Source organism: Sceloporus occidentalis, unplaced genomic scaffold, assembly GCF_023333645.1.
Source record: "Sceloporus occidentalis isolate IW3139 unplaced genomic scaffold, rSceOcc1.0.p SCAF_31, whole genome shotgun sequence".
Taxonomy (NCBI): domain Eukaryota; kingdom Metazoa; phylum Chordata; class Lepidosauria; order Squamata; family Phrynosomatidae; genus Sceloporus; species Sceloporus occidentalis.
In genome coordinates this window covers 779,670-806,578 of record NW_028317011.1, presented here as the reverse complement: position 1 = coordinate 806,578, position 26,909 = coordinate 779,670, and the positions used below count along the sequence as shown (strand labels likewise).

Genomic DNA, 26,909 nt, shown 5'->3' with positions numbered 1-26,909 from the left:
ATGTCTGTATTCTGACAGGTATTTCTCTTAAGACCTAATTATGAATTGAGTATAACCATTTGAGTATATTCTTTTGGCTAGGAAAGACCCTCTCTAGAAAACTGGAGAAGTCAAATGGTCAATCTAATAGGTGCCCATTCACAGGTGGCCTTTCCTGATGCCATCTTTTCTGAATATGACATCTAATGGTAGATGACGTTCTGCACGATGACACTGAAGTTTTCACTTACAAAGTTAGGGTGTCTTGAAATTTGGGAATTATCACGTCCACCCAGCAAAGTTTGATTCATTTGGAGTAAAAAAAAATTTTAATATGCGCACACAACCAAAGTGAAAGTTTTTTTTTTTTTTACGAACACCAAATCTTTCACTGTAAAAAGTTCAACAGTTTCCACTATTCGTAAAGCTTTGCAACAACTTTGCAGATCAGTAGAACCTGTACATTTCTCGGAAACTGTCAAACACACTCAATAGATCTGTAACTTCCTGTGCTGATGTTGGTTGTGTAAGAAAATAGACAGCAAAGAGGCAACAAGTCTACCTCACGAAATGAACGCTTTGCATTTCTTTCACTGACATTCACTGACATTCTGTGCAAGTTTACACAAAGGTATTATCTCAACTTCCTTGAAGAGGTTTTTTCTTTTCCTTGTTTAGTGAAAATATCATCATTTTGAAGGGAAGGCTGCAACATACTAGCCACTAAACCAAATGGTCTTCTGTGCAGAACTAAAATTCTGCTAGGTGTTCCAAACATCCCTCAAGATAATACAATTTTCTGTAAGGACAGTATGACGCATCTGGAGTTTAAGGACGTATTCTGGGTAAGTGCTTATTTTAAGTATAAGTATTTGATTCAGACGTGTATATATCTCATTTCAAGGTCTACACGCTGTCACTCAAATCTGAAGTATTTTTACACGATTATTATTTATGAACTGTTATTAATATTGTTTGTGTTTTACTAGTATCAAGATTTCGTCTGCTTTTAGAAAAGTTTGTAGAGCTGTGTAACACTTTACCCCTTAATAGGCTACATAGAATGCAAGGCATTTTGAAGATAAACTTATTTACTAGAGAGAGTACTTGTGTGTTATTTGCATGTGTTCAAAGCCGGCCTAAGGTGTTCTGGCGCCCTGTGCGGACTACTCCTCTGGCGCCCCCCCATCCCAAAAAAAGAAAGGAAAAAAAACAAAACTCCCCTTTCTCACTATCTATCCCCTCTCCCCCTTTATCACTATCTATCACATCTGCCCCTTCTCACTGCCTTCCCCCCCTCTGCCCCTTCTCACTATCAACCACCTCTGCCCCTTCTCACTGCCTTCCCCCCTCTGCCCCATCTTACTGCCTTCTCCCCCGCCCCTCTCCCTACTTCTCATTATCCTTACTTACCTTGTTGAGTCTTGCGGTGGGAGCGGGAGGCGTCCGTCTTCCCGCTCTGCCGCGGTGCACGCTTCACAGCTGAGCGCCGGAATATGACATGATATTTCGGTGCTCAGCATGAAACGCCGGCACCGCCACGGAGAGTGAGGGGCGCCTGGGACTTAAATTAAAACATTGGGGGTTTTTTTGTTGTTTTAACTTCATTTAACATCCTCCATGTTAAATAAAGTATAAAAAAAACCTTTATTTAACATGGAGGATGTTAAATAAAGTTAAAACAAAACAAAAAAAACCCCAATGTTTTAATTTAAGTCCCGGGCAGGCGCCCCTGTTGCCATGGCGACCTGTGTGGCCGCACAGGTCGCACACCCCTAAGGCCAGCCCTGCATATGTTGATTTTTGAGTGGAAATGTTTTTTTTTAATCTTTTAAAAATATGTTTGGCTTTATTATTTGGAGAACGATCCTAACCAAACGAGCCAACTAATACTGGAGCTAAGAACTATTTTGCTAGGTTAACTGTAATCCTTAGAATAGTGCAAAATGTATATATGTTCTTTTTTAAAAGAAAGTTTGGATACATACTGAACTGCATATATATATATATAAAAAAAAAAGCCAAAATGTACTTTCTAAACACTTTATAATTGTGATATGAATCACCTCTACCTACAATAAGGGAAAACAGAAGAATGAGATTTGACACAAGGATATAGATATGTACTTTCAACAGACATTCAGGGGATCTGTAAGATCCCAAAGTTTTTCTTTTTGTACGTTGTGTGAAAATTAACATGCACTTGTCTAGGTATTACCCATGACTAAAGAGTTACATTTCAGGCAGGTTTTGCAATGTAACATTTTTTTGCAGAACCTGTCCAGCCCCAGTAAATCTTCTGCATGGAATCTACATACTACTATGAAATAAAATAGTGTGGGTTCCTGTTCCAATGCAAAAATACATATTTATAAAAAAAATACATTATATACCCGACAGTTAACTCCAATATAAGCATGTTAGTTATCCTACTAAAAAACATGGACATTAATATGGAGTTGCTCCCCTTTTAACTCTCCTGGGAAGGATTTTTACAAAATGTTGAGTGTGCCTGTGGGAATTTTTGCCCATTCAGCCAAAAGAGCATTTGTGAGCTCAGGCACTGATGTTGAATGAGAAGCCTGGCTCGCCATCTCCGTTCCAATTAATCCAAAACGGGTTCAATGGAGTTAAGATAAGGGCTCTGTGCACAAAACCATGTTATGGACTTTGTTTTATGCACAGGGTCACAGTCATGTTGAACAGGAAAGGGCCATCTCTAAACTGGTAATGCAAAGTTGGAAGCATTCACATTACCCTTCACTGGAACTAAGAGCACTAGCCGAAATGCTGAAAAACAGCTCAGCCCATTATTCCTCGTCCACCAAACATTACAATAAGCAGTAATTATTTATTTCTCACTATCCCCTTCCACTCCTTCTCCCCATCTCGTCTTCCAGCTTCTGTCTTCTATCCTGTCGTGGTAGAACAAAGTCTGTCACTCCAGATCCCTGCTTTGGTGCTCCCTAATTACTATGCACCGGCGATTGATGCTTAGCGCCTGGCATCATATCCAAGTACTCAGCATCAATCACTGCCACATAGTCATTAGGGAGCACAGAAGCAGTGGGCTCCTGCTACCCAGACCAGCGTTTATGGTACCCCTTGCACCTGCCTTGGTAGGGCCCTGAAGACATGTCCCAAGAAAGGCGGCTTCCCGGGGAAATCTCCCAGTAGGCCAGTCCGGCTCTGTGACCTCCTGCTTTGTGTGCCAGGCAGCCTCATCGCTCGACCCTATAGATATGCTACTGCTGGTAAGTGTTCTGGGATCCACCAAACCCAGATTTGTCCATCAGACATCCATATAGTAAAGTGTGATTCATCACTCCAGAGACCAGTATACGTTACTCCAGCCGATGCTTGACGTGATGCGTGGTGATCTTCAGCTTTGTGTACAGCTGCTTGGCCATGGAAACCCATTTCATGAAGCACAGTGTTTGTGCTGATGTTGCTTCCAGGGGTAGTTTGGAACTCTGTAGTGAGTGATGCAACAGAAGACAGATGATTTTTACTCGCTACATGCTTCAGCACTCGGCAGCCCTGCTCTGTGATTCTGTGTAGTCTACCACTTTGTGTCTGAGATGTTTTTACTCCTAGAAGTTTCCACTTCACAATAATAGCACTTGCAATAGACAATAGGAGCAGCTCTATAAGGGCAGAAATTTTAACAAACTGACATGTGGAAAAGGTGACATCCTATGACAGTGCCACATTTAAATTCACTGAGCTCTTCAGTACGACCCATTCTACTGCCAATGTTTGTCTATGTATATGGCATGCCTATGTGCTTGATTTTTTTTTATTTTTTACACATTGTTTCTTATTCTACTAATAGTACTTTAATTTAATGTCATTTTTATAAACACGGAAATATTTACAAAGGTTTCCTACTTTGTAATTTATGTTGGTTATTTCTGTTCATATATCCGTTAACAGGATATGATGACTTATATTGACTTCTCTAAGCGAACATGATTCTGATACTGATCCCCCCTACTTCAGTTTATGTCCTTGAAGCTAATATTTTCCCTTTACAACTCCTTCTAAATAATATTTTTCTGAAACTATTTTCACAGACAGCAATTGCCTTTATTCCTGATACCATGTGTTTTACCTACACCTTGTGTGGAAATATTCACATGTACAAGGAACTTATTTATGACTTAGACACATTACTTAAACAGGATTTTTGGACTCTTATTTTCCTCCTCCTCTGCCTACTTCTACTGAAGCAAGCAGCATACTTAAGTACTGTAGTTCCTAACAAATAATAAAATACTCGAAGCTCAATAAAATAGGGATCTGAATAGTGCTACTGTTTATCACTATAGTACTAGGGAATCTGCTATATTATTATTATTATATTATATTATATGCTATGTTATAAGTAACATTATGTTGAATATTTTCAATTTTTCATAAAACTTTTTCAATTGCTCATATCAAAAGGCTGGTAGCAGGAAGCATTTAACATTATATAAAAATAATCATATCCACATTATAGTTCTGGAAATTATTTCTGCTTTGACGGTGGAAAGTAAAACTTGGCAGATGCAATAAAGAATCAACCTAACATACTAGTTAGCTCATACCATCAGAACATTATATGATATTTGTGTATCTCAAATTATTAATATTGTGTATCCATTATTATTTTGCACTTCTTTCCTACCTCCGATAACAATGGTCTTTTAAAATATACTGTCAAAGCCCATCTTCATACGTATGGACTACCAAATCAAAAATATGCCAGACTGTTGAGCATCCACATCTGAAGCAAGACGATCAAATCTCATTTTGTTACAATTCCTGCTCTAGGCTGTTTGGTATCTTGTGTGAATGAACATTGCCTACTCCATCCTAAAAGGTGAAACATATATTTGTCCTGAAAAATGGCCATTGTGGTCATAAAGCTAGTAGTTCCAGAAGAGTCCACCAAGCTTTCTCGGTACTGTCACAAGGGCTACATGATTTGATACATGATGCCCAAAGACAACCAAATATGTGGCTTTTTAGGTTTTTTTTTCCACTTTGATGGACCTTGAGCAAAGGCCCACAATGTCCACTTGAATGGCCAACCTTGTCTGATAGTTTGTCACTGGCTGCGAACATATATAATTAATTATTACAGTATTGGTGTGAATACCACCCATAAACTAGAGAAAATATTGTTTTTGTAACAGATCAGCAATCTAAACTAGAAGTATAGAGTTTTAAAGTGTTAGATGTAAAAGAAAATAAGGACATTTAGTGAAGATGATATATTTATTGGCCAACTGAGTAGTCTTGAAAGCTTGCAATCTGATGTAATTCAATAAACCAATAAACGTATCATGCTTGCAATCTAATGTAATTTAATAAGTCAATAAATGTATCATCTTTGCAATCCAATCTAGGAAAATGCTTGCAATTCAGATTCAAATATTGTTTTTAATTTTAAGGTTTTAGTTATTTGTTAAAAAGTAATATTATAAATACAATATATAATAATATAATAAAAATCTCACTATAATTTTGCTTGGGGATAATACCTCAACAAGTTTACCCTCTAAGCAATGTAGCAAGCCAAGAAACCACAATATGAATACATGTGGGGCAGTTGGTTATTACTGTGTGTATCTTATATTTATGATATGACTTAAAACCATGTTTCTGCTGTTAGTCTTACCAAACCAGGATTATGCATTATGAAGGGCTTGGTGAGTTTCTCCATTTTTTTTGTTACCATTTTCACATTAGGGCAACGTATAATTGTTACTCATTTTTTCTTGTTTGAGGCATCTTTATATACTACTCCCATTGTATCACTTCATGCTCTTTCTTGGTGTATATCCTGTATATCCTGTATATATATTATAACAAGAGTGATTTAGGCGCTTCTTCACTAACAAAGTGCAACAAATGCAATAAGTGTACTTCCCAACAACTTAACGCGTTAGATGTCACAGTCCATTGTTATTCTGCCTGAGCTATTTTGATGCTGTTCACTATTTTAGATTTTAGAATTATTTAGTATTGACATATCTGTGATGAATTTCGGAATTTATTTATTTGTGATTATTTTGAATTGGTTATTGTATTGTTATCTGATGTATCATATGTATTAATTAGTTAAATGCATATGTAGATCGCACCTTTGTTTTGTCTGTTGGCGAGTGCTATTGGTCATCTTGTGATTTATTAGTTAATCCGTTAAAGGGTACAGATTTTGCAAACAGCACCCACTACAATGCCTCTTGAGTGCCTGGAGCTATAATCTGTACCCTACCTGTATTAGAAAATATTCGTGGGCATTATAACTTTCAATAAAATACTGCATCATATAACATAGTACTATCTAATAACAGTCTAAAAACAATATTTATTTATTTATTTTACTAAAAAGGAATTCAGAGTGTCCAGTTTATTCTGTAAATATTAATTTGCTAAAGCAAGATCTTGGTTATAGATCCCTCTCAACATTCATATAAACTGGAATTTCTGGACAACTGTTTTCTTGTTTCTAATAATAGTTTCCTATAAAGGATGTTACATGTGGTTACATTAGTCATTTCAGTTAGTCACCTAAGATTATAGAGGAAGGAGGCAGAATAACCCTAACACACACATGTATTCTAAAATGCTTACATTTCCATAGAGTTATAAACATGTACAAATTGAGCTCTTATTACCAATGCACACATTTATACCAGGAACAAAACCATAATGAGAAAGTCCACATATACAAAGTAAATGATTCAGTTCTTAGATGACAATTAACTGTTAACAGCTCACATGAAACTAAAAACATGTCTTTTCAATAATAAAGAATGCGGTGAGTTAACTTACACATTAAGTAACATTATAACATTAATTTAAATAATTCTGGCAAACCCATGGCCTAAGACCCAGAAGACCACTCCAAAAAGGAACTCTTTCTGTCAAAAGGTCCTCATTAACAATGACATGGCACTGGGCAACTCTCTTCTAGTAGGCTCCTCACCATCCCCATCATACCTTGCTTCTGTCAGTGATGGTACAGTGCAACAGAGACAGAGGACTGTACAGCTGCTGGATCAGATCTGGGCAAGCAGTTCCTCGCATTAGCTTGGGATATAATGACATATCTTGGCGCTGTGCACAGGGGCCTAACTAAGAACCACATGGGCCTGGTGCAAAAATTCCCTGGGGCTCCCCGACATGCAACATGCCACCTTTGGCCTAAACAGTTTGTGAGTGCCCCCTTTTTCCAAACAGCTTGTGAGTGCCTTTGGTCCAAGCAGCTTATCAGAGCCATCCTTACACCCCAACATCTTGCCTGTGCCATCTTTGCTGCCAGCATGCCAGTGCCCCAAACAGATATTGTAAGCATCCTTAAAGAAGTGGGTCTTGATGGATTTTTTGAAGGAATAAAGGCACGGAGAAAGACAGATAGGCAAGGGGAGAGCATTCCAGAGGATGGGGCAGCCCTGGAGAAATCTTGTAAGCGTGCATGAGAGCTAGAAATCAGAGGAGAGGATAGAAGGAGATCATTGGATGAGCGGAGAGACCGGGTAGGAGTGTATTTAGAGGCAGCCAGTGAAGAGACTGACAGAGGGGAGAGACTTTGGTAAAGTGATGTGAGAGGAAGATAAGTCTGGCAGCAGCATTCATGGTGGATTGTAAAGGGGTGAGACGGTTAAGAGGGAGACCAGCTAAGACAGAGTTACAGTAATCAAGATGGGAGATAATCAGGGCATGGACAAGAGCCTTAGTGGCATGCTGTGTTAGGAAGGGACGGATGTGGGCAATGTTTTTAAGATGGAGACGACAGTTTTTAAAGACAGACTGAATATGTGGTGTGAACAAAAGGTCGGAGTCAAGGGTGACCCCAAGACAGCGTGCATGAGTAGACGGGGAGATGATGGCACCATTAACATTGAGGGAGATTGATGGGGGAATCTTAGCATTGGAGGGAAGATGAGGCGTTCAGTTTTGGAGCGGTTAAGTTTCAAGAAACATCCAGGTAGAGAAAGAGGCAAGGCAGTTAGTTACATGATCAAAGACAGAGGGAGAGAGATCAGGGGAGGATAGATAGATCTGGGTGTCATCAGCGTACAGGTGGTATTTAAAGCCATAGGATGAGATCAGTTTGCCAAGGGAGGAAGTGTAAAGAGAGAACAGAAGGGGTCCTAAAACTGAGAGAGGGAGGGGAGGGGAAGTGTTACTGTAGACAGAGATGCTGAAGGTACGATCAGAGAGGCAGGAAGTGAGCCAGGAGACAGCAGTGTCATAGAGGCAAAGATCATAAAATATTTGAAGGAGAAGAGGGTCCACAGTGTCAAAAGCATCAGAAAGGTCCAGTAGGATTAGCATGGAGTAGTGGCCCTTTTTTTTTGCAGTGAGTAGGTCATTAGTAACTTTAGTAAGAGCGGTCTCAATAGAGTGTTGAGGGCGAAAACCAGATTGAAGAGGGTCAAGCAGGAAGTTGGAGTCTAGAAACTTGGAGGTGAAAGGAAGCAGAGAGATGGGATGGTAATTGGAGTGATCAGTCGGGTCGAGGGAAGACTTTTTCAAGATAGGAGCAATGGTAGCATGCTTGAAGGAGGATGGGACAGATCCAGTAGTGAGGGAGAGGTTGAAGATATGAGTTAGAGTAGGGACAAGGGTAGATGAAAAAGACTGGGTGAGATGGGAAGGGATCGGGTCAAGGGGGCATGTGGTTGGACAAGAGGAAAGAAGAAGAGCATGTACAGCCTCTTCAGTGACAGCATATGTAAACACACTTATACAAATTACACATGCTATAACACACACTAACTCATACTCACTAACACAGATGTACACATTCATTCTAACACATATACTCCCTCTCACACCACTCATGGTAACACACACTCCATCCCAAACCACTTACACATCCATGCTCATACACACACTTACACATGCAAACTCATACACACTTATAAATAGACTTCCATGGACACACACTCATACATAGACATTCATGCTCACACACTTATATATAGATATTCATGTTCACACACACATACATAGACATCCATGCTCACATACACTTATATGTAGACATTCATGCTCACATATACTTATCCGTAGATATTCATGCTCACATAAACTTATATATAGTTATTTATGCTCACATACAATTATACATAGACATTCATGCTCACACACACTTATTAATAGACATCCATGCTCACACACACTTATACATAGACATTAATACTCACACACACTTATATATAGATATCCATGCTCATACACACTTATACATAGACATCCAAGCTCACACACACTTATACGTAGACATCCATGCTCATACACACTTATACATAGACATTCCTGCTCACACACACTTATACATAGACATCCATGCTCATACACACTTGTACATAGACATCTATGCTTACACTGTGCTGGCAGCCTCAGTTTCACCTCTGGGTCACGTGGCTAACATGATCCTGATATGTTCCTGTCTCCATGTGCTGGTTCAAAATAATTTAGAAAGGGCCCTTCCAACCTGGGCTGGACTGGCTGTGCAACATTTGGTGGTGTATTTATGCCAGTCATGCTAGTCCTGTCCCAGGGCAGTACCTACTTCCTCAGCTACCATACGTTGGACTGAGCACTGGATAAAGCACATTATTGAGGCTTTCTCGGTTTGGCACAGTCCTCCATAGTGTAAATAACAAACTAGAAAGGGAGATCTTGCTGGCCCATTGAGCAGTGGTGCACTGAGGAGGCTAACTGCCAAATAGGGTAATATGCCCTTGGTTTTGTGGCAGAGAGGCTGCTGTCCCCCAGACTTACCTCCCTAGACCTAGCTGCCAAACCAAATCTGCTGGGTGTGCACACAACAGAAGAGAGTTCATGGAGAGATTGAAGACAGAAGCTGCACAGACCTCCTTTCTGATGCAAGAGGGCACAGGGGGGCATTTTTGTGCCCCTAAAGTAGTCCTGAGCACTTTTCAACTACCCCATTTGCCCTGTGTTAAATAAAGATGACCCTATCTGTCAATATAGATTCAGGTCCATTCTAGATAATCTGTTTTTTTCCTCAAATATCACAAAACTCCTCCCTGGGTTTGGGTGAAGAAGAAATACTAATGGGAAGGTTGCTGTAAAGCGGTAAAATCAAATAGATTATTAAAGAGATAGTATTAAATAACTCAAAAATGTTCTTTGTTTCACTTAAATATATAAAATATATGAATAGCTACAGAATTAACACAGTGTTTCTCCATCTCAGTGTACAGACCTCTGCCTGAATACAGGATATGAAATTATTCTACAGAGATTACTGGATGGAAGGAAGACATGTAAAGATGTGGAGGACCTTCTCAAACAGAGGTCAGGGAATTTTGCTAATAAGCTGTGATGATGTTGATGGATATCAAGCAGTTAACTTTTGTCATGAAAATAACAATGCCAGGGTTATCCAACATCATTTTTTTCAAGTTGAGGCAAACCAAGACCTAGTTTTTCCACTGTCACTTTTATTTTAACCAATTCTCTCCTTTATTAACTTATTCCTCACATTAACTGACATAATTTCAGATCATATGTTTGCTCACATTTTCATTACATGACTGCTATTGTTTCTAAACACACTTTGCTACATGTTTATATACATGTATCATATAGGGGTATACACAGTATACAGTCTGCATGAGCACTCACTGCAGAAGTTCTTCAGCCCTCAATCACCTAGCAAGGCGTTGAGACCCAAGCTAAGAGGACAGGGACTTAGATGATCCCAACAATTAGGAGGCTCAGGTGTAGACAGGTACATTTTGGTACTGAGTATAATAGGAAAAGAACTGATGGATCCAGATACCTGTAAAGGTAAGCTACAGGATGGAGTCACAGATGGGTGACTCTGGATGCCAAGGTTTAATGCAAACTAGATTTCAGACAAGCCAGGTATGTTACACTGGTTTGCAATACAAGAACAGAATCACTAGGCAGAAGAATAGTGTGGCATTCCAAAGGTAAATATCAGCAAACCACAATCTGCAACTAAGCAAACACAATAGCAGGACCACAACAAGGCATCAGTGCTGAGCAACTCCGGATTCTTAAATCGGATGCCCAGCTTGCCCGGCCTCAAGCCGCGGGTCACCAGCGCGCCTCCTGCTGTGTGTCACGGCCGGTCGGATGAGCACTTGTCGCCCTGGACCTCCCCGCAGGCTGCCTGCCAGCAGTGTGTCCCTGGTGGTGTGAAATACACACTTAATTTTAAATGCCAGTAGTGAAACCAATATAATATTTAATGCAGCGCATTAAATTCTGGGGTATTTCATGTGTATTTAGTACAATATGTTTCATTTCTACAAGCAGGGCCCATGCAGAAGAGAAATATGGGAAGGAGTTAGTCCAAATTGCAAAAAAGGCTGTCGGACAGACTGAGATTAAGTAAGTCTAATAAGGAAAAATGATGTTATGGCAGTGGCTTGTTCAATACTTACTGTAATAGAGGCCTACTTAAAAGTGAACAGTTATACCCATGAACATAATAGATGGGTTGATGGGCGCAGTGGAAATCTTCCCATAAACTTTACTGCTGTGAACTATTCTGGAGTCTTTAGAATAAAGGGAACCATTGTTGCTCCATATCCTCCATTCTATTGATTTTGTGATGGCAGAATCAATAGAATCCATATCCTCCATTCTATTGATTCTGCCATCACAAATCAGAAGGCTCCATCTGAGCAAGAGTTCTGGGGTATAACAACATATCTCCCTACTCTGCCTCAGTAGACTGTAGCTATGTTGGTGGAAATGGCATAGATCCTCTGCTGCACTGTTAGACTACCATGAAATCCCAATCTGCCATTGAAAGTAAACCGATGGGAAAAGGGCATACCAATGTTAGTTGATCAGGTTTTTAAGCAAATTCATGTTTTTTTAAAGCAATTATATAAACAACATCAGAAGAGAATGTTGATTAAGTGGGTGTGAAATATTTTTGGGTCACAGTCTGCAAATATTAATTAACCTAATCAGAAATATGGTTGTCTATGCTGAAATATGTAACTTTTCTCAACATCCGTTTTACTGAAATTACCTCTGTGTGTTTATTTTAAGCAAAATGCGAGAATCCTTTGATATGTTGAAACAACGTAAGTAATACATCCAATTCTCTGTATCTGTTATATATTCATTTTTCTACTACTGACCATGGGATAGAATTATTAAATAAACACATCACAAAAAGTTGGGAATTTTATTTTTATGTTATGGTGGAAGGGAAAGGTTATAGGATTAAGTACTATGCTATATTTTCTACAACTACCCCAGTAAGCTGACCTCTCTTTTGTTTTAGAAATTGAAAGTATAGGTAATGCACACATCGAGCTTGCAGAGATGCTGAGACAAGAAGTACAGAGCCTGGAGGATTTCAGAGAACGGCAAAAAGAACTTAGGAAAAAGGTGAGAGATAATATTCTGGACTCTAATAATCAGCTGTATAGTCTTATCTACCAGACATGTACCTTCCATTTATTTGGACTGGGAGGACTCAAAACCCCTTTAAGTTGAGAGTTCCAAAACCTAATTAGGATAGGCACCCAACGACAGGAGAAGAAAAGGAAAAAAGGTGACCAATTTAAGGGAAAGTCCCATGGAAAAAAGTACTTTCTCCTTACTGCAATGTAAGTTAGAATTGACAAAAATTTGGTGTTGCCTCATTTTGTCCAATTATTCTTTCTTTATCTGCAGACACGTAGGTTGCAATTGTTGTCAATCAGGTGACTTTGGTTGGCTTTCCCTGCTCAAACACCACACGAAGCTGTTTCATTATAGACTTTCAGTGGTCAGCATGTCCAACTAGGTGATCAAGAATAAGCAGCACTATTGTTTAAACATCATGGTGTTTGTGTAGAAGATTGATTTCAGATAACAGTGCTAATATCCAGCTGCCTGAAAACATTATATCATGCAGAAACGAGAACTGTTAAAGTGTTTTTACTACAAAAGATCACAATAGCTCTTGATAGATTCATGTTTAATAAATGGGTTCTTTTACTGTAATTAATGTGCGGTGTTTACCCACAGTATGAGCATGCAATGGACCGCCTGCAGAAGAATAAACTGTCTTTGTACAAGAAGACAATGGATGTAAGTCTATTTTCAGTGAAAATATACTGTGTTTTAATGTACAATTGCTCCTTAGTAATTACACATATTTGCACACTAAGCTGTGTATATTTGGCTGTGTGGATTTCCAAGTGGTTAGGACAGGGGACAGCAGCCTAAAGGTCCCTTGAACATGCCTGCATAGCTGTGGCACTGCCAGTCTTGTAGTGCCTATCATTCTGAAATAGGTAGTTCTTCATTTTCAATCAGTATATCAGATGAATACAATGTTGATCTTTAGTGTTTAATTGTGTGTTACTTCTTCTACTTCATTGCTCTCTAGTCCAAAAAAAGTTACGAGCAAAAATGTAGAGATGCAGAAGATGCTGAGCAGATATATGAACGTCTAGCGCCAACTGGAAATTCAAAGCAAGTGGAGAAGGTAGTGAAACAAAGAGGGGGAGTCATCCATTTTACATCATTTTATTTCATTATTTGCACAAGAACAAGAATCATGAATATCTATCTATCTATCTATCTATCTATCTATCTATCATCTATCTATATTCCAGTACCCAATTCTGACAAAGATGTAAAATCTGGACATTCTTTTATTTACATTTTTTTTTATAAAACACTGAAGGGGCATACGCAAAGTTTGAAACAAGTTATTTTACATATAAACATATAATATTGTTTATTATAAAGCCTGTAGCAGCTGTAGACTTTGTGGTGGACATATAACTAAATGCTCCTTAACCACCAATTCCCCCTTCAAGCATTGCTGTGGATACAGGTGCCCTGTATACTGGATAATATGCCTACCTATCTGCTTTAGGGCCCATCTGTGTTATGGAGCACACTATGATGGTGTTATGTATAGGTTGTGTCCAGTTGGGATGGAATAAGGTAGGATGATAAGGTGTTGCTACTTAATGATTTCTGGATCCTTAACCAAGACGTCACCCAGATACAGTAAAGGTTAACAGGCTCTTGTATTTCAGAGCGATAGTTTTCTGTAATCAATGTGCATCTTGATGACCCAATTCATTGGTGTTTCCTCTGCTGCCTATCTTTATGGACTCTGTAATTATGATATCTGGTCATGTGTTATCTGTAATGGATTACATTGATCATGGTTTAGATTGTTTAAATCACCTATTTTATCATTTCAGAGCCAGAGTAAAATGAGGCAATGTAAGGATGCAGCCGTTGAAGCAGGTACATACTCTAGTTTAATGACTCATATAATAGTGGTCCTGATTTAAATTGCAGGTGTTAATTTTCATCTAATGATTAAGAAAAAATATATAAATGATTTTCAATAATCCCCACACCATTTAGAGATTCTATGTGCTTTTCTGAAGGTAACATATCCTAATTGTTTTGTCCAATCATATAACATTGCTCTCTGCCTATAATAGATTTAATGAGAGATGTTTAGATTTGCATGACAAGCGCATAGTTGAGTTTGTGCCCAGGATGACCGTACCCTATACCCAATAATGACACACACACTTTATTAGGTGCAAATATAATTTCCACAGCTTTATTAACATTTACAATATTTAAAGGTCATTGGCAAAACAGACCACCATGGTTAAAACATAAATAACAGATTTCCCTTTTATTAACAATGACAATGACCCTCCATAATAAATACATTAACCGTATAACAATGGCACCAACACGTACCAGGTGCCTCCGCATTAACACATTGACTACAGTAGGGGCATACCAAGACACCCCTACCAGACAGTTTAACCAAATTATAAACCATGTAGGGGCATACCGAGACACCCCTACACCACCAACGTAACCAAACAACCAATCCAGGGGCATACCGAGACACCCCTACACCACCAACTTAACCAAAAACCAATGCAGGGGCATACCGAGACACCCCTACACCACCCCAGGTTCTGAGCCACAGGCCAGCTTGAAACCTACCAGATTAGTAAACCAAACCACAAAATCCACCGTACTAAACAATAATCCCCAACTATCCCCGCCGCTGTGACAAAACGGGGTAGTCACCCCCACAACCCACTAGTAAAGTGACCGTTTACAAAATGGTTGTCACTTATATACCTTAATAGTAACCCCACCCATAACAAATTTGAACCAATTAAATTAAATCACTCCTTATGCACACCACCTAGCTCTGTCAAGGCCCACTCCACCTAAGATGTGCTGTTCCATCGGCTTAGTCCTCAAAGTATGCATATATGCCCCTTCCTGTCTACCCAAAGCCCTCCTTTTTCGGAATGCGGGTTGGCAGTCCCGCCGACATCAGTGGGTGGTCTACTGATTTCAGTTGGCGGTCCCACTGAAAGCTGCCTGTTTTTGAAGGGGAAGTGAGTGAGGAGTGGGGCACGCTGCAAAGCTGCTCCCATGACCTGTTGTTTCTCAGTGGTGAAACCCGGAGAGTTCCCAGGTATGTTTATCACCCATGTGAAAAAGTAATTGTCCCTTCTAAACCTAATAACTGGTTGTGCCGTCTGGGCAATGTCCTTCAGGATTTTCTGGTAGAGAGCACAAATGATCGGAAACAGTGGTAGACACAGACATGTTACATGGTGGGATTGACGTCTATCCCGGGAGGGGCAATGGAGAACTCAGGGTTCCAGGATGTTATTTTCCAAAACACGACTTGATCCGTCATTGGGACCCTGAGCGTGGGGAATGTCCACCGGAAATAGTCTGCACAGTAGCTGGGCCAGAGTTCCAGAACCGCGGATGGGTAAACCCCGGTTCTAAGGATGGGTAATAAAACCAGTTTTCCCAAATGAGCTCCCTCTCTGTAACCACTTCCAATTGTGACCCACCACAACCCCAAAAGAGCGATGTGGTAGAGCAACAGACGTCTGTAGTTCCAAATCTCGCTGGGCATCGCCGCAGTTCCTAGATGCCGTACAGTTCCATGGATTTATGGCTAGGTCCCGGTCAGGCGTATGGACCATTTCTGGCCGTGCAGAGCCCTCATAGCTAGTCCATGGGAGTCTGGTTAGGGCAGACTAGACTGGGCTTTCTGGTCACCCCTTGCCCCCAATGAGCACAGGGTGACTTATACATAAGAGGGGATAGGGCAGGTAAAGAGTCACTCCATGAATCCGCCATGGACCCCCTCCTAAACTCAAACCTACCTCCATGTTTCCTCAGCCTCAGGGGGTTACCGTGACATCTCAAAAAATGAAATAAATCAAGAAAGCATAAAAAATGTGCTGTATGGTTGTTAAAATGTTGCTGTTCCTGATTTTTTAAATTCGTAAAACACCCCAGGCATCTATGTACTCTAAACCCTAGTATCCTAAACCATTAAATGGTTAACTCACCAGAAACAAGACAGGCAATATTTTCACCTCTTCAGACAGATGAACTCATATGCACACAGACACTGACACTAACACAACCAGGCACTCAACACTAACACACATGCACACAGACATTCACACCAACACATACATACTTGGACACTCACACTTACACACATGCACCAAGACACACTCAGACAAACACACTCATCCAGAGACTCATACTAACACATCCCATTGGACGCTCACACCAACATAACCAAGCACTCAAACACACACACAGCCAGACAATTACACACACACTAACATACGCAGACACACAGTCACACATTACCATACCCACATAAGCAGAGACACAGTAACATACTAAGACACACTAACATACTGAAACACACAGACACACACACTAACACATACACACCCAGACACTGACAACACAGCTGGACACTTAAACACACACTGATCTTATCAAAACCAGTGTTGCAATGCATGTTTGCTGCCCTCTGCTGACCATTCCTGACGCCAGACCCTTTCCTGCCCGTCCTTGTTCCTTGTAACCCTGGATTGCCTCCTTGGTTTCTGACTCCGACTTGGATCTCAACTTCGTTGGTGGTTACCCATTTAGCTGCTGTTTAACCTCTGGTGTGCCTCCATTCTGTCCGGCGCCTCCTGTTTCGGATTTCGGACAGTCTGCCGTTACCCACTGTTTGTGCTGATGCTCTTGAGGTCCACTATCCTCTCACATCTCGGGTCCCTGTACCCTTCGGTCAGCTTTTATCTCCGGTGTCCTGCCCTCCAGCTGCTGGTGAGGTTGTGGTGTCATTGGCTCCTGAATTTGCCAGCATTCATCCTGCATCTAGGTTTTCCAATCTGCTGCCTCCTTCGGCTCCTGAAGCTCTCTGTTCTCTGCCTGCATCTACATAGGGAGGCATTCTTACCAGAATTCTGGTGATCTGGACATCATCTGTGCTAGTGCTACATCTCCAGTTTACCCGGTTCCTGCTCAGCTCACTACTAGTTGGAAGCATCCTAGCTTTTAAATAGTGAGCAGTGCAAGGTTCGGCCTTCTTGCACAAGATTCCTCCTCTCCAGGACCAAGTAGGCCTAACCCCCAGACAGACACACTAACATACTCAGAAACACACAGTTATACACACTATAATATCCACACACACACATAAGCAGACACACAATAATATATCAAGACTCACTCACACTAGCAAACGCACATTAACATACTCACACACACAGCTCACTTCCCTTTGTAAAGCCTCAGCCTGTCCTTAATGCAGCTCGCAACACAACATGACCACACTCAACTATGCCTCCTCCTTGGAATTAGGGGAATAATAATTCTGCAGTCTTACTCAGTGGGGGTAATGTGAACAGTCTTGAGTATTCTAAAATAAGATTTTGCAACTTTGAAGCTCCCCAGAAAAATGGCCAATGAATCTTCTATCTCCCTGATCTGGTCAAGCGTTGTCGTCTCTTTTAAGGCAGTCTCCTTTCTTTAAAGTGGTGGACATCGGAATTCTATGTGTCGGACATGGACACCTTGTTGACCACTGATCTGAAACATTTAAGTGTAAATATGCAAAAAATATAAGAAATTGGGAAGGGGCAAATACTTTTTTTCACAGCACGGTATATGATTTTTAGAGGTATGAAGACGTGAGACCAAAAATGTACTTGGTAAGGAAGAATTTCAAGGTAAATGTGAGGGGACAGAGAGAAAATGTAACAATATAAGACTTTGTGCAGTGCATTTAATTCATTTGGAAGGAATGTTGTTGCTATATACATGCATATAAAATTAATACAATTGTGAAGGTAAACACTCCAGGAAAATGTGTAAATGGGAAGTTAATAGGCAGTTAAAATACAAATATACGAGACATTATTTGTAATAGTTGATAAAAAAAATATACCACAAATCACATTCCTATTTATTACTGAAAAGCATTCCCCGATTTTCAAGAAAACATTGTAAACAGTATGAACCTGAATTGTCTTATACCACCTTCAAATCTTAACTTCTATGTAGAATGTTGCAGGGGAGAAAAGTTATAACACTGTAAAATAATGACATTTATCAGGCAGACAAAAATATACTTAGCAAAACAGTTAGTTCTTGCATATAGGGTGTAGCTAAGACAAAAGGTTCAAGGTCCCCCAACAATTGTTGGGTGTTACATACCATTATATATTCTTTGATTCCCTGTTTGCTCATTGATGTTTCATGCACACTGAGGTCTGTTGCAGCTGTTAAGTATACTTTAAGTATCTATAGCTTTTCTTTTTAAAAGTAAATCAAGGTCCTCCAATCTCAGTCCAGATTGCCACTAAAAGAAACGGTGGCTGTCAACTAGTCAGAACCCTGCTGCTAATGGGAGCTGGTTTGGTGGCAGCAAGATCAAAGTTTCTTCTTTCTCTTAATTTATAGCTTTTTCTCATTTATTTTATTATTCTTTCCTAGACCGGTTCTACAAAACAAATATTGGTCTATTGGACAAAGCTCGTATTGAGTGGGAGACAGAGCACATTAACACCTGTGAGGTATAGTCATTTTGTGGTTGTATGCAATGCAGTGCTGGCACCACAACAACCTACATCTTTGTAATACAGAATATTTTGCATTTCAGGCATTTCAACAGCAGGAGATAGACCGCATTTGCATCCTGCGCAACTCAACCTGGGTTCATTGTAATCTATTTTCGATGCAGTGTGTGAAAGATGATGAGGTAACTGAACCCAAGGGCACCCTGTCAAGTCAAGTTTAGTGTATGTGATAGTTTTAGTGTGTGTTAGAGTGAGTATGTGATAGTTATGGGGGTGGGGGCTGTATCAGCTCTACTTGCCCCCCAGGCCCAGAGGGTGCCAGCCCTCCTCTCGACAAAAAGCATAATGCTCTTCAGGGGTAAACCTAGAGGTAGTGGTGCCTGGGTGCAGTATTCCTTCACTCCATCTCCATAACTAAAACAAATGCACATACTAACAAACAAACTCACTCTAACACTGCGCATGCTAACACCTTACTTTTACAGATATTTCCTCCTCTTCCTAACCTCTAACCCTAGGTTCACCCCAACAATCTAATGCTGACACACACGCTAGCACCTAATACTAACACACACTCACATGCTAACACCATACACTAACACACACTCTAACATCATACAGTGCCCTTCTTTCTTTGCTTCTTCCCGGTATCAGCTTTGTTGACCAGACCTCCTGAAGTGCTTCTACAAAACAGCATCTCTTCAATTAAGGGAGAGGGTGTGTGCAGAGGTTCCATCCTTTTGAGGAAGTTTTCCATGAGGCTTGGTCTATAGAGCTGATGTCCGGAAGAAGCAGACCAAACAAGAAGACACAGAAAGAAGAGATAAGAGAAGAAGCAGAGACAGTAAGAAAGAGAATGCGAGAGAGTGTAAGAGTGAGAGCAGGAATGTTTTAGAATGTTAAAGGAGGGGGCAAATATATGATTCCCCTATGTACTCCCCTGTGGAAAATAGTAATGACTGTTTAAAAGCAGGGGCACTCTTTGTCAATGTGATCTTTTAGCTGTAAATTCATACAGTGGGGCAAAAAAGTATTTAGTCAGCCACCAATTGTGCAAGTTCTCCCACTTACAAAGATGAGAGAGGCCTGTAATTTTCACCATAGGTACACTTCAACTATGAGAGACAGATTGGGGGAAAGAATACAGGAAATCACATTGTAGGATTTCTAATGAATTCATTGGTAAATTCCTCGGTAAAATAAGTATTTGGCCACCTACAAACAAGCAAGATATCTGGCTCCCACAGACCTGTAACATCTTCTTTAAGAGTCTCCTCTGTCCTCCACTCGTTACCTGTATTAATGGCACCTGTTTGAACTTGTTATCAGTATAAAAGACACCTGTCCACAACCTCAAACAGTCACACTCCAAACCCCACTATGGCCAAGACCAAAGAGCTGTCGAAGGACACCAGAAACAAAATTGTAGACCTGCACCAGGCTGGGAAGACTGAATCTGCAATAGGCAAGCAGCTTGGTGTGAAGAAATCCACTGTGGGAGCAATTATTCGACAATGGAAGACATACAGGACCACTGATAATCTCCCTCGATCTGGGGCTCCACGCAAGATCTCACCCCGTGGTGTCAAAATGATCACAAGAACGGTGAGCAAAAATCCCAGAACCACATGGGGGGACCTAGTAAATGACCTGCAGAGAGCTGGGACCAAAGTAACAAAGGCTACCATCAGAAACACACTACGCCGCCAGGGACTCAAATCATGCAGTGCCAGACGTGTCCCCCTGCTTAAGCCAGTACATGTCCAGGCCCGTCTGAAGTTTGCTAGAGAGCATTTGGATGACCCAGAACTCAGATAAAACCAAGGTAGAACTTTTTGGTAGAAACTCAACTCGTCGTGTTTGGAGGAGAAAGAATGCTGAGTTGCATCCAAAGAACACCATACCTACGGTGAAGCATGGGGGTGGAAACATCATGCTTTGGGGCTGTTTTTCTGCAAAGGGACCAGGATGACTGATCCGTGTAAAGGAAAGAATGAATGGGGCCATGTATCGTGAGATTTTGAGTGAAAACCTCCTTCCATCAGCAAGGGCATTGAAAATGAAACGTGGCTGGGTCTTTCAGCATGGCAATGATCCCAAACACACCGCCCGGGCAACGAAGGAGTGGCTTCGTAAGAAGCATTTCAAGGTCCTGGAGTGGCCTAGCCAGTGTCCAGATCTCAACCCCATAAAAAACCTTTGGAGGGAGTTGAAAGTCCGTGTTGCCCAGCGACAGCCCCAAAACATCACTGATCTAGAGGACCAGCAACAGTGTGTGAAAACCTTGTGAAGACTTGCAGAAAAAGTTTGACCTCTGTCATTGCCAACAAAGGGTATATAACAAAGTATTGATATGAACTTTTGTTATTGAGCAAATACTTATTTTCCACCATAATTTGCAAATAAATTCTTTAAAAATCAGACAATGTGATATATTACCTGCAAAAAGGATATACGGGCAAATCATAGTCAGGATAAGCCGAAGTCAGCAACAGGATATACGGACAAATCGTAGTCAGGGCAAGCAGGGGTCGGCAATGCAAAATCAGATACAAACACTTCACTACAGCCAAAATGCACCAGGCACTATCTCAGGCACTGTAGGAATGTCCACAGGACATTTAATAGTGTTCCTAATCAAAACCCCATCTCTGGGGCTGAAATTAGGTGTGTAACGCATAAAGAGTCTGTGCCTTTAAGAAGGGGCTGTATGGAAACCGAGATTTCCCCATTGCGTACAGCAGGAGCATCAGACGCATGTTCAAATGTGCACACTGTCTGAATCGTGGCAACCATGCTGGAGGCACGACGGGTCTTCGGGCAGCAGCGTGGGACAGCAGGAGCTAGTCTGGCAGTGGCGGTGAACGGAGAGGTAAGTGTAGTGACAATTACAGCTAAACATGAGCACCACAAAAATATTAAAACTGCCATTGTCACAAAGGGTACAAAAAATAAAAAAACAGCTCTGTCTTAAATGGTTAAAGATAATAATAATAACAATACAAATGTAATCAAATGGACAGTTTTGATTGCATTAAGGGGTTCAGAAAAATAATTTTCGTTACTCCTATGTTTCCCAGCACAAGTAGAGAACAAGAAAGTAGAATTCCAACCATATTCTGTTTCTCCAAAACTGCTTCTGAAATGGTTTCCTATGAATTTGTCTCTTTTATTCTTCAGATGATGGAGATGGTAAGACAGAGCCTGGAACTCTGTGATATCAGTGAAGAGCTGAACTATTTCATTAGGACTAAAGCAACAGGGAAAACACCACCTGGTACAGTTTTTTGATATGACATTACATTTTAATATTTCTATTTAATAAAAGTGATGTTCATATTACATATTACACTATGGACAATATTCCTTAATAATCATCTTTTACCCAAATTCTGTAAATTTCTAAATAAGTTGTTCCAGCCTATGTAAGGGAGAGGCGAGGAGAAGGGGAGTTCAGGAATAATATCAAAATAATTTAATTTCATTATGCTAACCCCTATGTAGGTGACATTTGCTCTTTAAGGATATTGTGTATCCTTGTGTAACCATTTTATTGGCCATCTTTGTTTCAGATATGTTTTTTCCCCATATGCATAACAAAAATTTGTTGATTTAGTTATTTCCAGGAGAAGCTTGAGGTACAGACTTTTTTCTTTTCACATAACCTGTGTCATAAATCCCAATCTCAGTTATAAGGCTAAAAAAAAACTGACTGCCCTAATGATCATGAGTTTCAAAGATTACCAAACTGCTAGACTTGTTATGAGTCCTGACCCTTCCTTTGAAGGAACTTTGCTCTGTTACATGTGAAAATATTTTTTAAAATAAGTATATTATAAATTTTGATTATTATTTCTACTTCAAAAACACCAGCCATGGATATAAGCCTCATTAACACATAACTGCCATTCTCTTCTTCTCCGTGTTAACCAGCTCCTGTATATTATGAAGGTTACACCAGTGAATACTCTCCTGGAAGCAGCAATGGCTGCAGCATCACTGGTAGCAAAATGATGAAAAGGTAAATGGTCGTATCATGTTGCATTTAGGGTGAGGGCTGTGTAAATTGTGTAATCTTGATTCCTATTGTAGGGGGTAGTTTCAGGAGGTAATTTTGAGGAGCAAAATAGGTGTGCACCAAACCCCACTAAACATGCAAGCATATCTGATATTCGATATCCGCTTAAATAGCTCTGTTCAGCTGTGGACTAACCCAGAATTCAAATTACTATTCATAAAATTAGATTAATGTAACATCTTAGGTATAATATGCACCTGTTTATGTATGTATGATACACATCCATATCGTTAGCTTCACAAGCTCGTTACAGACACATTACGTGGTGGGCATTTTCAAAAGTAACTTTTAGCATTAAAAACAATGCAAAGTAAAATTTTGTAAAAAGTATGTTAATCAACCAAGCGTTTATAATAGACTCACTCTATTCCCTCTAAAATAGCTCCAATACAGAAAAAGTCATAAGTATACTGGAAAGCCTAGCATTTTGCAAATAGTGAAATAGGATATATAGTGATAGGTAGACAAACTCAAACATGCAGTGGTTATGAAACCGGCAGATCTTTTATTAGACCCTTTCACGCCCCTATAGACATACAAGAACATCCATAAAGAAAAGGTGTCAGAATGTCCCTTAGGAAATACATGTACGTCTTGACCTTTTAGCAGGGGCAGTTCTATTCCGCCTCCAAGTTCCAACGTAATGTTTTACTAACCTCTAGTCAAGCTGCTCACTCTATATCATATGAAGTCTAATGTAGGTTTTGAGAACAGCATCTTGTCAGCAATATTTATAATTATGGGATCTTACGAATATATGTACTGAAAATGGTAATTCTAATTCATGGTTTATTTGTAAACAAGACATAATTCATAATGGTCAGAAAGGATAACATCATTCCTAACGGGTACCATCATCTGTCCATAACCTAGAAATATATTAATATATATGAACAGTTGGTCATCAGATCATAATGTGTTTCAGAACACAAAAGAGGAGAGTGATTTTCAAAAGAGCTAGTATCACAACCCAAATAGTATGTGCAATAAAAAAAAGCCAAAAAGAAAACGGTCCCAGCATGTAATCAATGTTGTCTTAATCTGATGGCCATGCGCAATATCTCCATCTAGGTACATACTTACATAAATAGCTTCCATAGGTCACAAAAGTTCTCTCTATAGCAACACCTCCAACCTCACCTACAAAAATACATGGGTCCTTCTTTGGCGGTTTTAAATGTGTATGGGGCAGTAGAAGGGATAATGGTAGCAGGTCGTAAAAGATGTAGGGTGATGAAAATATTGGTAGTTATAAAGAGAAATTAAAGGGAGCAACAAGAAAGGGATTGAATTAAAAAAAAATAATACATCAAACACAACATAGAGGTCTAAGATGAATTCCTGAAACTTTATAGTTCTATCTGATGACATGTTTAAATATATGGTCCGCTGGGAATGCATTGTCACATTACATTTCTGGTTCTTTAAAGGATTTCGAACCTACTACAAGGCTCTGTAGGAAGCTCCAGAAACCTGCCAGAAATCACGTCCAGTCCAATATCACAGCCTGGTGAGTCTGGTCATTTCTAGCAGTTCAGTAATAATTATACCTTCCATGATCCTGGTAATTGTAATTCAGCAGTAGCCAGAGAACACATTATAAAAAAAAAAAAAAAAATTTATAACAAAAAAATGGAAAAAGGGCAATAATCTTCTTTTAAGGTGAACTCTGCAAGGGCTCCTCAATCCCAAAAAGCGTACTGGTAATCTGCATGTATTAAAACTTTTTTCCACTTGAGCTGGATCTCGGTGCACATTGTACTTGTGAGTGGATTTGAAATAAATATCTTAATGCTATTTCTACATTACACAATGCTGTGCTTTTTCCTTTTTCTCCTATGTGTAAATTCTGGTCTCTGAGGAGACGTGAAGCCTTGTTGGCAAGCAGACTGTGATATTATCTGTATTGTTACAAATAACACATTACCTGCCCTCTCCTTTAGCGTGAATACATCATTATTGTCTATGAGCATGTGGGAAATTCGATAACATACGTTCTTTTATTTTCAGTGAAAGAGGAGTCTGATTATGCAAGTATACCCATCCCTGCTGCGGTAGAACCAAAGTGTTTGGATGCAAATTCCCAGGACTATAATGTGCTGTACGACTACACTGCTCAGGTAACATTCAATGACACGGCAGGCTGCATACACAGAAAGTATACCAAATAGATACATTTCCTGAGGACCTAGAAACAAGAAAAGACCTGTACTTCCAAAAAAGAGTAACATGTGACATATAGCCTTAGTCCAAATGAATATTTACCAGTAGTATCTATATAAAATATCAATAATCAATAAATGTGGAAAAAGTCTAATGGTCTCCAAGGTTCATGGAGGTGCTGACATGTCCAAAGTCTTATATTCAAGGCATAGTGCCTGTCTCAGTTCCATGATGTCATCACTGATTCTTCCTAAGAGAGAAATGGTTCTGTAAAGCTGGATATGGAATGAGAATCCAACTTGTATGATGATTCTGACATGCGCTACTGTGTATGAAAGTGTACAATATAAGGTCTATGAACAACATGTATGGTTGGGGGCTGCAAAAGCTGAATGGCAACTAATACATACTCATTTTACACATGTAACACAATTTATATGGGTGTTTTTGTGTTCCAGAACTCGGATGAACTGGATATTTCAGCAGGGGATGTGGTTAGAGTGATTGAGGAGGGCAATGATGGCTGGTGGACCGTTGAAAGAAATGGAAAAACAGGTCTGGTACCTGGTTCATACATTCAGAAGCTTTGAGAAAAACGGAAAATTATTTTAACGAATCACGCTGGCTGTGTCAAGCTGTGACTTTGCTGATCCAATAATAAGCATTCTGCAATTAGGACATGGATACCCAGACTAGTCAATAATCAATCAAATGTTGGGAATTATATATGTTATGTTGCTTTCTACTGATCGTCTTAGCAACTCAACTATGTTACAGGAAGATTTGCCTTTAAATTAATGAATGTAACTTTGGACTCTCACCTGCCATTTTTTATTTGACATTATTTGTATATTTTCAAATTTCAGTTGTCATCAAACTCCTTAATGATGCTCATAGGTAATTTTTTATTATTTCCCTCATATTCTAGATAATTCCCCACCCTAACTCTTACACTATTGTGGTATTTATCATGTTTTTTTTCCACTAAAATATTAATATGAATATTACTAGTTGTTTTCTGATGAGTTGTATGCAGTTACTGCCATCTTGCTTCTTCATGATGTTGTAATTGGTGCCCTGCTGTAAGGTATTTGTAATAATAGGTCTACTAGAGGGTCGTGGACATGACTGTGTATCGCATAGTGGATATTATTAACACTCAATAAAGACAAGAGACAGTATGTTTTGTTGGATTATGGAGTTTAGTTCGCTTCAAATGTTGAGTAAATATCCTCCCCTGAGTGCTCATCAACTTATTTAATGATAAAGACCTCCTCATTCCATTACCTTGAAGAAGAAGGATATCCAATATCATAATGCACTGCTGCGTAAGTTTCTGTGGTGCAACAAAAAAGCTAGAATTTCGTTGGTAAAGCTCCAACAGCCTGCTCACAACGGGGGGTGAATTTACCGAACCTATTAGACTATAATCTGGCTTCTAACTACCGTTTTGTGGCGGATTGGCTGCGTGGCAGGTCTAGATTCACTAATGTGACTCTGGAGCAACAACTATCTCCAACCATTTCTTTGGCCTCTCTCCTGCATCAGCCTAAAATTAATTTGCCACCCGATGTTGTCTCCAATCCGTTGTTATATCATACATTGAAGGCCTGGGAGCGTGTTAGACGTCGCCTGGGCTTGGAGGTTCATTATTCCCGGTTCTTACCCCTGGTTCGTAACCCAGTTTCAGCACGGGAGGGAGGATGTTGTCTTTAGACGACTCGCCCGGGCGGGGGGTCGCGCTGTTGGTGACTTCCTTG

At 39.9% G+C, this 26,909-nt stretch overlaps 1 protein-coding gene across 1 annotated transcript; it reads left to right on the top strand.

Moving 5' to 3' along the window:
• The first annotated feature begins 791 nt into the window (after positions 1-791).
• LOC149298666 (proline-serine-threonine phosphatase-interacting protein 1-like) lies at positions 792-25,739 on the top strand. Its single transcript, XM_089487032.1, has 15 exons — positions 792-824; positions 10,208-10,308; positions 11,299-11,373; positions 12,046-12,080; positions 12,284-12,390; positions 13,015-13,077; positions 13,379-13,477; positions 14,211-14,256; positions 18,826-18,905; positions 18,992-19,090; positions 22,089-22,185; positions 22,842-22,929; positions 24,417-24,496; positions 24,997-25,106; positions 25,608-25,739. The coding sequence occupies exons 1-15, from the start codon at positions 792-794 to the stop codon at positions 25,737-25,739; spliced, it is 1,245 nt and encodes a 414-aa protein (XP_089343158.1).
• The last annotated feature ends 1,170 nt before the right edge of the window (positions 25,740-26,909 follow it).

Bases quoted from the DNA above. Each gene is read 5' to 3' on its own strand.
- LOC149298666 (XM_089487032.1), top strand. From the start codon at position 792: ATGACGCATCTGGAGTTTAAGGACGTATTCTGG. The intron at 24,497-24,996 runs GTGAGTCTGGTC...TTTTATTTTCAG, and splicing joins CAGTCCAATATCACAGCCTG to TGAAAGAGGAGTCTGATTAT. The intron at 25,107-25,607 runs GTAACATTCAAT...TTTGTGTTCCAG, and splicing joins TGTACGACTACACTGCTCAG to AACTCGGATGAACTGGATAT.